Here is an 11431-nt window from a genome sequence, read left to right as displayed (position 1 = left end):
TAATATAAGAATGATAAGAAATATAAAGTATGTCTTTTTCTCGGACATTTTTGGATGCTTGAAAAAGTTTTTTTGCATGTATAGGACTTTAAAGATACCTCGAGTATTTACATTGTTTACATATGACATCGACAGGATATTAAATAACGAATAATACATATGTACATTTTGTACAGTAAATGGTATCAATGACATCTGTGATCATTAGATTCAGCTTCACTGTGTCTTTGATATTGGGGCAACTTCTTTTCTCGAAAAGCAGTTAAGATACTTGCGAAATATAGCAGGACCATTCCAGTGACCCCTGAAATTAAAAAAATCATTTTGATTGCACTCACATTTGCTTCAAAGCAACTCAAATAACTCACTTCAGCATCCAATTCCAATAGAGATAAGGGAAGAAATATTTCTTCAATAAATACATAGCAAAATATTCTTTGGCTTGATTGATAGGGAAAGTTTCGGTGGGCTGAAGCTTGTAGTCGAATTCAGCCAAGATACACTTTCCATAGCCAGTAACAAGAGGGCAGGAAGCATAGCCGTTGTACGTCTCTTTTGATACCTTTCCACTCAAATCCGCGGACAGATGTTCGTAAACGACCTTTGATTGTGCCGCTGTAAAATTAACAGTTTAAAAATCGATTTTCTCATCAAATTGATTGCAAAGTTCGTTGCAAATTCATGCTATATATCAATAAATTAGTTACCAATTGCGGCCATAGTTTTTGAATTCGGAGTATTCGTACAATCGCCAAGGCCAAATATATTCGAGTATTTATCGTGCCTCAGAGTTTGAGGATCAACACTCAAAAATCCAGCCTCGTTAGTCAGTGCAGAGTGATTCTTCAACAATTCAGGAGGTCCCATTGGCGGTGTAACATGCAGCATGGAATACTAGAATAAAAGATTGTTGGAAGGAGCGGATTACCGGTAGTTGAATAGTAATCGTTCATCTAAAAACAGTTTCTCACCTTCACAGTATTCAGTTCATCCGGGTTTTGTAAATTCTGAAAAACTGCCTCGTTTTTGGATGTTCTAATTTCAATTAAATTCGTCTGTAAATTCACCGATATATTTCTGCTCTGGCAGACCTTCCATAGAGCATCAGCGTACTTTTTAACACCAAAAATAACTGGCAGTGCAGTGTTGTATGTAACATGAATGTCTTGGAGCTTCCTCTTCTATGAAAAATGTTAAAGAATCGTAAAATAGAATCAAAATGCGTTTCAATATATCCATTAATGTGTGCAATTTAAAAAGAAATCTTTATTACATTGTGCCAATATTCTTCAGCAAGATAAACTATCTTCTGCGGTGCTCCCGGACATTTCACTGGAGAATTTGGAAAAGTGAAATATGCTGAGCCACTTTTTGTATTTTCTATTGTTCTGAAAACTTTTCCAACAGTTTCAGGTCCGTATATTGAACAAACTGGAACCTTGGGATCCTCTAAGGCTTCTGAGAGGCCTGGAATCTGTAGAAAAGTATTTGGCAATGAATTACATGCATGAAAACATGATCGTATATCTTGAATTTTGAGGAAAATAGCATCTTCAAGAGTACAAACATAATACCTTGTTCCAGTAGAGTTGAAGACCTAAAGCAACTATCAAATATTCATATTGGATAGAATCTCCATTTGCAACAGTGACCGTGTTAGATTCTGGTTCAAACTTGACCACCCGATCTTTTATCCACTGTGCATCTTTTGGTAAAACTTTCTCCATACTCTTGTAAGACGATTCCAGAGTTTTGACACCTCCCCCGATCAAGGTGAACATAGGCTGATAATAATGTCTCTGAAAAAATTGATGCAATTATTCATCAACTCCAAATTTGCATCAAGGTCAGTACCTCGCTAGGTTCGACGATAACAACTGTATCCTTTGAGCCCTTAAATTTATTGCTAAATTTTGCAGCCATCGTGCAACCGGCAGTCCCTCCGCCAACCACCAATATTTTGCAACTGAAAGATGTATTGGAGCATTAGTAACTTTGATTATGCAGAAAAAGGTTTGATTATCACGTAGAAAATGTTAGAACAACGAATTTGGCTGTTGAAAATTTGTTAAACCAATAAATCGTAAAGACTGTACTTGTATTTACCTGTGATGTGCATTTCTGAGGATTACATTTTCGTTATTGAATTGTCTTGAAGACAAGAAAGCACAGTGTCTTGAAGTTCTAAACATATCGTGAGATGTTCTCATCTAGCTTGGTTTGTGGCTAAATAAATCAAATTAGCGTAAAATTAGACAGGTAATGTGCCGTAATTTTTTTATTAATGATTACTAACAGTGAATAGGATCTATTGCAAGTTACAATTGTAACTTAAGCTGACTGAAGCTTGTCAGAAAATATGAAAGTGATAATTGGAACATGGGTTTGCATCTAGATTAAATATAAGTATCTGTACCATATATGTGTATATTTAATCAAATAATAACGATAACAGTGAGTGTAACGGTATTTATTAGTGACAGTAGGGCGATAATGAGCCTAATCAATCAGAGTAAGAACAAAATATTGATAATAACCAATAATTGAAAATCGTTGAAAAGTGGTTATGAGAACAGAATTAAGTTTTTGTATATCGCATGGTTAAAAGTACAATCTACGTTCATATTAAATATATTAAATTTCAGATTGGTCATTTTTTACAACTTTATAATAGTATGATCGGGATATAAAGGAATTTAAAAGGCGACGAAGAATACAAATGCACAGTTGCAGGTTATAGTCGCAATACGGTTTTGTACGTACATCTATTAACAACCTGTTGCGTATTGACTTGGTTGGAAAAACAAATAAGAGTGAATTTTGGCTCGTAAAATTCGTACAAACGCGGCACATACATGCATACACGGTCATACGTATGATGAGCCGGCTACCGGATTGTCATAACAGAATTGCGTCGGGGAATTACTCTCCGAAAATTAACAATCATCGTTATGGTATTGTTGCACTTTTTTTACGAGAGATTCGATGAATTTCCATGTAATGTTGGTATTTGTTTTGTCACCAGATCTAGTAACTATCTGCGAAACACACCAAAATTTGTAGTTCTTATTTAAATCCCTAAACTACACAACCTGTAACGTTGAGTGAAAACTTGGCTTGATATTAGTGCCGCAGAATTTAAGCCATTCGTAGATCATATTATATTATTTTGATACTTTTTAAGGCGAAAGAATGCAGTTATAATTCTGCACCTTCCTCCTTCTTGATTCCAATGAAAATCAATGTGATTGGCATTAAGAATTTGTCGAGATATACACTGAAACGAGGAGTTCGATGAGAGTTCATAGAGTTTATTAAAAAGATGAGGTAAAATACACGGCAATTCCCTGTTCCAATTATTTACTTATTTCTTTATTTATTTGTCCGTTGATTTATTTATGGTCAATAATTGGTTCGATGGTGTCCCCTCCGCGGATCTGACCCCATCCAATAAGACGCCAATGCTTCTCAACACGTCGAGAGAGAGCTATCTTCTCATCAACTTCCGTGCAAACAGGATTGGTCAAGCTTATTTTAGCGAGATCGGCGCGTGTGGCTAAAACTCGCCCTCCGGTCGACAGAGAGCCAATATTCACCAATAGTACCTCGTTCTTCGATAATTTTTGTACCTAAAACAAGGGCGAAGCAAAATTCAGAGAATGTTCTAATCAATTGCATTATTTTCCGTTTGAAACGCGTTCCTGGTATTCTCACCTTGGCGCCTTTCTTGTCACCCTCCGTTCGCACTCCTAATAGACGTTTCAACAAGTAGTACGATATTTCGAGTTCAATAAAGATCTTAGGTAGAGCTCCGACTGCTCCCAAAATTTGACCCACTAATCGATCAGCACGACAAAGCGTAGGCTCGATCTTTGTACCAACACCTGTTAAAAAATTAGAAACTTAGTAAAAACTGTATCATTGCATCGCGCGAGCATAGATTATTATCTAGTTTACCAATAAGTCCTCCCGGGACAGCGAACTGAAGTTCATTTTGCTCAGCATACAAAGAAACGACGCGAGAAAATATCGGCCGACAAGTTAATTTGCCTTCACTGTCTTTGGACACCAGTCCTGGTCGTACTTCAATCTCCATTCCAACCTGAAGAAAAGTAATAAATGCCGAGGGTGCTATGCTGATTGAAATATCTTTCATCGAAGAAGGCAGAAAAAACGTACCTTCAGAACTCCTTTAAGAATACTTCCTCCGGCAACACCACCTTTCAAATCGTCAACTTCACAACCAGGCTTGTTGACATCGAAAGAACGAATAACGATGAGACGAGGGTCTGAGGTAAAGTCACGTAATGGCACGGGAATTTTTTTTATGATATATTCACATAATACTTCAATGTTGTACTTCAATTGAGCTGATATAGGGACGATTGGTGCGCCTTCCGCAACAGTTCCTAAATGGAGTAGAAATTTAATGTTACTAAATGAAATGTAGAGGAGAAGGAAGCCTCTCTCTTACCTTGAATGAATTTCAAAATCTGCTCATACTGCTCTTTAGCCTGACCCTCTTTAACAAGATCAATTTTATTCTGCAGTACAACGATATGCTTCAGCTTCATTACTTCTATAGCTGCTAAATGCTCGGAAGTTTGAGGCTGTGGACAAGACTCATTACCAGCTGAAAATTAAAATTTGTTACATCAAAGGGGATATATCAAGACTAAAATTAGTTGGCGGGTTCATAGCGCCAACAGAAAGTATCAACTCTCTTGAATCACACGAATATTTCTTCAAACTAAAATGAAAACCAGAACAGAGGCTGGTGCTTGAAGGTAGTTGAAGATAAAATATTTCCCAATCCTGGATATCTAAGAATAGAGCGATACTGGTAGGTGTATATAAAAGTGAGAACAAATATTGTCATACCAATTAATAACAACGCAGCATCCATAACGGCTGCTCCGTTCAGCATGGTAGCCATGAGAATATCGTGACCAGGGCAATCTACAAACGAGACATGCCGAACCAACTGGAAACGACCACTGCAGGCTGGCCGAAAGCACGGAAAAGAATCATCCTTGCTTGAGCCTGCGGAGATGTAACACGCTGGCCGAGGGCATTTCTCATTGTCACATTTGTAAATCTTCGCGTTAGCATATCCTGGAATGTGATGAAAATGAAGTTTCATCTGTTGCCCAGTTATTTGAATGATGATGAATTATGAGAGATGGTAAAGGGAAATTTGTCCAAATTGTACTTTTAAAGCAATTTTTTTGTTTGTTTATTCCTAGTATCTTTTTACATGTATAGACAAGGAATAATATAAAATTGAAATATTTAATATTATTTTCGGTATGGCTTGAGTTTTGCATCGCGGGTAAAGATTAAATGATTAAAACAACTTTGACCAAGTCAAACGATCATCCAAACCTGCAAAATTCGTGCACAACTTAAGGAAAAAGTCATTTTAATAATTATATTAGCTAACAATTAGAGTTAAATGGACACGTAGATATAGCAAGCAGTCGGGAAAATGAGAAACAGTATTTATTGTTTTGTTATAATTTTACGTATTTTTTCGTTTAATATTTTAATTATTCATCTTTCGATTTGATTAACACTGTTTTTCACTTAACAATAAACTACTGTACCTCCATCCAACAAAATGCTTTTAAAGAGTCTGTGATAACAAAAAGAAAAACAACTCTATGCAGTGCTGAATAATCAATCAATGATCGCACTATGTGCTGAGGTGTGATTTAACATTATTATGTATAACAAAATACTAATATTTATTTACAACTGATACCCATTAATTACTAAATTGAGATTTCAATGGATGAAGAAAAAAGTGATACGAGTAAAAGGCAATTGTCATTTTATACCAACAAGTTGAAAAATTTTATGTCGCGTAACACAGACTTACTGTATTAAATATAATTGTCGAATTTTTATTTCTACGTAGGATTAAATTATTCTCTGAATATAACATAAAATAAACTTGCTAATCACTAAAATACTATGCTTTAATATGAAAACAACATAAACGAGACTAGTGGCTAATTCTTACGGAGAAAAAACGAGGAGATAAAAACAGAATAATGATCAAACCTTGAGTTCATAAACTGACCAATTCAAAACGTAATTTTTCTTTCAATTTGGATATGTTAATCCTAACTACCAATTACGACAGTATTAAAAACTATCAGTGATCTGTTCATCAATAGAGTGTACTCTAGTGAAGTATTGAAAAATAAATGCAAATAATAGGTATCGAACAAAACATTAATCATTATTATTATTGGCTTTTTTCGTCTTAGATTAAGCCAAGGTTTCCTTGCGCTAGGAATAAGCCCGAGAAATAGTCCATACTTTTGTACAGAGGATCGTCGTGGCTGGATTTATTTGTACAATTTGAATCCTATTTAGCATCCAAGATAAATTTCGAACCTCAAGTCTTAGATATAAAAAGGATTTATATGATAACCAAAGCCAACTTATCCTTGGAACAACACAATAATGTTTATTCTATTAATAATATTATTACTAATAATTATTATTACGATTATAATAACTGTACTCCCTGGGGCATAAATTTAAAATAAATATCGTCTGCACTTAACAGCTCCGCATTTACACCTAGCTCTGGATTCGGCAGAATCATTATTCAGAATAACATTATCACGTGGTAATTCGAGTCGTTGACGAGGAGATAAAGCGGGAGAAATGTCTGCTTGAAGTTTTTCCTTCTTGGGCGTGACGACCGACGTATTCCTGAGCGATTGGCACATGTAGTCAAAGGTAATTTCTTCATATCTCAATATATTCCTTGTCGCGAATAAGCCAAGTTTCGGCAAATTTGGATCCAAACAATCTATCCACACACCGTAAACAGCCAAATTTGGATCGCAAGAGTGATTTATAAAGTGAGATATATTTCCATAGGTCGCTGCGTCAACCGTGTACGGACACTGTTCCATCTCGTTATAGTCTAGGTCGAACAAGTAAGTTCTGCCAGCCGCGTCGTACTGTTTTCCCCTTCTCTCAGCCTCGTCGTTTGTTATCACCTCTCCGACGTACTCCGTAACGAAAGTACCCTTCTTTATGTATTGAAGAGATTTCACTCCCCATCCGCATCCCGTCTCCGTTCTAAATATGCAAAGTTTTACAGATGTCCCGTGCTGAACAACACGATTCAAGCAGCTTTGATCGCAAGCGCATCTCTTATTGCATTCGTATATCGGAGTACCTAGAGGGACTCGGATCCTTTTTGCTGTCGTGTAGGCAAAAGATCCACCCGACTGCTTACCGCAACAGATCGACTTTGGCTCGCAGACCAAACACTCGCAACCGATTGGCGGATCTTCCGGTATCGTTACCCCCTTGCCAGGAAGATAAGCGTCGACGTATAAAAAATCCTGCGGCGGACCTTCAAAGTCCACATCATTTTCTACCTTAATTACTGGTCTGTCCTTTGTTATTGTTCTTATCTCGTTTTCCCATTCTTTCAAAAGCTTTAGCTGGGCAGATCTATGATCGTGAAATTCGTACACTAAAATATCAAACTTCACTTTAGTCAACAGTTTGGCGTTCATTCTGTTGGGCCATTTTAACAGCTTGTTTATGTTTTCATTCAGCTCCTGTTTATTTGGCAATTTATAATCCATTATCTTTCCTGTCTGCTTGAAATTCTTCATAAGACTCTCCATCTCCATCATCGAAGGATAGTAATTGATCTGGTTTTTAAACGTGTCAACCAGTCCGGCATTTGAATTCTCAAAAGCTGCCAACAGTTCGGCACAGTTTGTCAAATTCGAAAGTGGTTCCCAAGTGTTAAAGCTGTCGTCCCAGCCTTTCCACTTCACAGCGTATACTTCAACTCCTTTTGAATATCTTTTATCTAATATTCTCTCCACCTCGTGTAAATCCTCGCGATTGTTCGAAGATTTTATACTCGATTTAAGTTCGTTTATCTTTGTACCAATATCTTCAAGTTTTATCACTGCTTCTTTCAAACTGTACTTCGTTCTTTTATCTACTTCGACTGCCACCAAATTCTCAGCCTGGATTCGCCCCTCAATTCCCGTTGCCGCTTCTTCCTCGGGTATACTGGGCGAATTCTCACCGTTTGTTGTCACAGTGTGAATAATGTCGTCATCATCCTCGTTGTCGTTGTCATCATCGGTGTCGTTATCGTTATCACCCTCGCTAAGCCGTGGTATCTTGACAGGACGCTCTGCGTCAGAGCTCCGAAATATAGCACGTTTTTTTGTAAATTGGGACGTACTCGAGTTGGAGATCGGAGGCGGGCTTTTATCCGCAGGATCTGCCTCTTCGACACTGTTTTTTCCATTTTCTTTGTTGATCGCCTCCGCATGGTGTGGCTCTGTAATGCCAAAGATTTAAACGGCGTGATTCATCCGTTCTATTTCATGGAGGAGACAAAGATTATTTACTTTTATTAAATCGATATTTCTTTCACCATTTCATTGTTTTGGTGAATGATCCGTTTCTATTTTCGACCCCTGTGCTTTACTTTAGGATTCAGCACGAGTGTTTCTTTTATTTATTCATTTATTTTTTTTTTTATTTTCATGACACGCCAAATTTTGCACCTTCTCTTATTATAGGTACCGTTTTCCGTTCTTACATGCTATTTTTTCCTCTTCGATCTTCTTTATTACTTCACTTTCATACGTGGGGTTGCTTCCACCTTTTTTTTTTTTTTTTTGCGCTTTTCAATATCTTTTACTTTTATCCTCATTAACATTTGTATCGCCTTTGTTCTTCTGAACGAATTTTATTTAAGAGAAATGAGAAGCTTTGCGACAAAATTTGAATGTCTAAAATGAAACACCGTCAAATATCTCTCGGATACGGGCAGAAAATTAAAAAAATTGAGGACTGTGGTAAAGTTTGCTCAAGATTTTCGAGCTACACATTAATCCCCTATTTCCCTGAAAGTAACCTATTTTTCACAAGACCATAATTTTTACGGTTTCATGGAGTGTCGTTATCTACGGAATACTTACGCTACCCCCGAATTATTTCGATCCTACATTTAGTTGAAAATAGAAACATTATTCTCAACCATCGAATTTATGTTTTCAATTCATTTTAGTTTGTACAAAAAAAAAATCAATATGTAGCGAAGATTTAAATGTATTGTACATTCAAAATTTCAGTCATCCTCCGGTACGTCTGAATATTGTGCGAAAATTTTTATATTTACAGGGGATTTTATTTTTCTACAATTCAAACACATTTTTGGGGTACAATTAAAAAAATTTCAAAATTACCAAAATGACGTACACCCTAGTGTGTATCTAATTTTGCTCTGTTTGGTAAATACTATGAAAAAATATTGAAACCCTAATAGCCCGTTATTTTCACAAAGTGTTTCTCTATTTTTCCTAAAATTACGTGGCTTAAAAGCATTGCGAACCCTGGATTTTGTGTGAAATTTCGTTGATTAAATATCCTGACCTTCCCGACTGTTGGATACTATTTTTAATAATGTGCTATGTATTTAATGCATGCAATGAGATCATTTGATGCTATGAGTTGTTTCTGCAAAGTATCAACAAGTAAAGTTTTGGGTTGAAAAATGAGTATCCATTCTTTGTATACAATCTCCAGTTGATTGAAACAAGATATGTTCACATGAAGACATTCGTAGGAAAGCCTAGGTTTTGGACAGTTCTTAGAAGTCAATAAAACTTAGAAGCATTCCATGTCCTACAAGGTTAGATAATTGAAAGTAATCATTCAGGAATAATACGATAATGACTTAGTTAGTACTTATTACTAGTTATAAAAAAATACCATCATCAACTAAATTTTTATATTAGACATTTGAAATAATTTCTCAAGTGAAGCATACCGAGTTTGATGGTAATATTTCTTTCCAGCTCATTTTTAAACCGTACAGTTTGCACGCCTGAAATGGCTTTGACGATTGTTGACTTTCCATGGGCTACATGTCCGATCGTTCCTGTGGAAAAATAATGAAAATTGTAATTTAATCAGCTCTGAATGCTAATGGTATTGAAAACATAATAAGGTAATTTTAATAATTAGCATTCATGTATAATTTGTCGTTTCTAATATTTTAATAACATCGTTTAGATACTTCTCACAAAAAATTGTTCTTACCAATGTTTATCGTCGCCTGTCGGCTGATGACTTCCCGGGACAGTGCAGTCAACTTACCAACATCCTGAAATAAAAAAAGGTTTATATGATTTCACGGTTAATTTCAGTACCAAATTTGTCTTATTATCAATAACTTTCTTAAAATTCTTCGCATAAAGCTTTCAAATGAATACTATAAAAAAATCAGAAGATATCACTCATGTTTTTACTCATTCATCATTTATATTGATTTCTAAACCAGCAATATCTGAAAGCAAGTCTCTAAACTGGTATTTAACAAAAATGCGCTTGGAATTCTTTCACTAAGAAACAAGGTGCATTGGTTCTTTGCTAATCAAAATTGGTTACAATATTTACTTTGGGTTAAATACACTTATTCCTGTAGAGCGGTGTGAATATTTTTCGTTTGCACTATGAATCCATGAGTTCTAAACCTACAACATATTGTATGAAAAAACTATTCCCAAGTCCATCTGACATTTGAGATAATGAGGTGATTGATTCCTAACCTAGCGTCGTTTTGTTTCTATCCCATATTCAGGTGAAGGAATCCGTTAATTCAATGCATTTGAATAATGCGTTCCAAAATTGGACGGATATTTTTTTTTTCATTTGTCATGTGAAATCGCACGTTCACGTAAAATCGCTCCATAACGCGCCACGATTCGCTAGGGGAATGTGGGGAGCTCGATTACAGTTAGTTGATTGATTGTAAATATGATAATGCATGGATAGCGAATTTCAAAGCAAAGTTTAGGCCCTACGAAGTTCTTAACCAGCCCTAAGCCACGCCATTATACGGAACCGTGTGTAAGGACAGCGCGTGAATAGATGTTTGAGGTTACGTTAAAGTGCTGTTAAGCGAGTTCTCCGAAAATTAATCAGTGCAAAGCATCGGCCGATGTTTCGAAGCAATAATTGAACATCGTCAAACTGGAATGTGATATCCAGGGGATAAAATATGTTTGAGAATTAAAGCAGCAGTGGCAGTAGCCTGTACAAAATATGTCGGCTAAGATAATCTAATCGAGGCGGATAGCTAACGCCGGAACTTACGAGCTTCGATAAATCTTGCTTGTATAAATTAGGCTGCCCTGTTGTAACCCCGATGCCTTCGTCACCTCCCATATTTGCGATTAACTTTAATTAATAAAAAATCTCTAAACTATTTAGAGTCTAGGCTCGCGGCTGGCGGCGCTAAAACTTGGAATTGGTGACAACGGGCGACAGGGCAGAAGCAGAGATGCGCATGCAAAGAACGCCGGAACTCTTTAGAATCTTGTCGCCATCTGGTGACAGTTTTTCGGACACAAACTTTTGA

General features: G+C 36.3%; 2 protein-coding genes across 6 annotated transcripts; both read right to left on the bottom strand.

Annotated features, from left to right (window-relative positions):
• Positions 1 to 14: 14 nt before the first annotated feature.
• Positions 15 to 3158, bottom strand: LOC107228104 (sulfide:quinone oxidoreductase, mitochondrial). 4 transcript variants are annotated; one of them, XM_015669470.2, is made up of 9 exons: positions 2764 to 3158; positions 2107 to 2226; positions 1855 to 1966; positions 1575 to 1799; positions 1274 to 1474; positions 972 to 1181; positions 708 to 894; positions 369 to 615; positions 15 to 304 (listed from the first exon to the last, which is right to left on the bottom strand). In XM_015669470.2, the coding sequence occupies exons 2-9, from the start codon at positions 2208 to 2210 to the stop codon at positions 217 to 219; spliced, it is 1374 nt and encodes a 457-aa protein (XP_015524956.1). In that variant the 5' UTR covers positions 2211 to 2226; positions 2764 to 3158; the 3' UTR covers positions 15 to 216. The 4 variants fall into 4 exon arrangements, with proteins under 4 accessions (XP_015524956.1, XP_046595999.1, XP_046596000.1 ...); XM_046740043.1 differs by having other exon boundaries at positions 2856 to 3158; XM_046740044.1 differs by lacking the exon at positions 2764 to 3158 and adding an exon at positions 2718 to 2736.
• A 132-nt stretch (positions 3159 to 3290) lies between these two features.
• On the bottom strand, positions 3291 to 11382 carry LOC107228107 (eukaryotic translation initiation factor 2 subunit 3, Y-linked). Of its 2 annotated transcripts, XM_015669474.2 has the most exons (9): positions 11167 to 11360; positions 10111 to 10174; positions 9839 to 9949; positions 4882 to 5115; positions 4475 to 4633; positions 4180 to 4409; positions 3958 to 4102; positions 3715 to 3884; positions 3291 to 3629 (listed from the first exon to the last, which is right to left on the bottom strand). In XM_015669474.2, the coding sequence occupies exons 1-9, from the start codon at positions 11236 to 11238 to the stop codon at positions 3393 to 3395; spliced, it is 1422 nt and encodes a 473-aa protein (XP_015524960.1). In that variant the 5' UTR covers positions 11239 to 11360; the 3' UTR covers positions 3291 to 3392. The 2 variants fall into 2 exon arrangements, with proteins under 2 accessions (XP_015524960.1, XP_046595997.1); XM_046740041.1 differs by lacking the exons at positions 3291 to 3629; positions 3715 to 3884; positions 3958 to 4102; ... (1 more) ...; positions 4475 to 4633; positions 4882 to 5115 and adding an exon at positions 5171 to 8341 and having other exon boundaries at positions 11167 to 11382.
• Between the last annotated feature and the right edge of the window lie 49 nt (positions 11383 to 11431).

The sequence above is a fragment of the Neodiprion lecontei genome, chromosome 5 (assembly GCF_021901455.1).
Source record: "Neodiprion lecontei isolate iyNeoLeco1 chromosome 5, iyNeoLeco1.1, whole genome shotgun sequence".
Taxonomy (NCBI): Eukaryota; Metazoa; Arthropoda; class Insecta; order Hymenoptera; family Diprionidae; genus Neodiprion; species Neodiprion lecontei.
The sequence above is the reverse complement of the archived record's forward strand: the minus strand, read 5'-3'. Positions and strand labels throughout refer to the sequence as shown.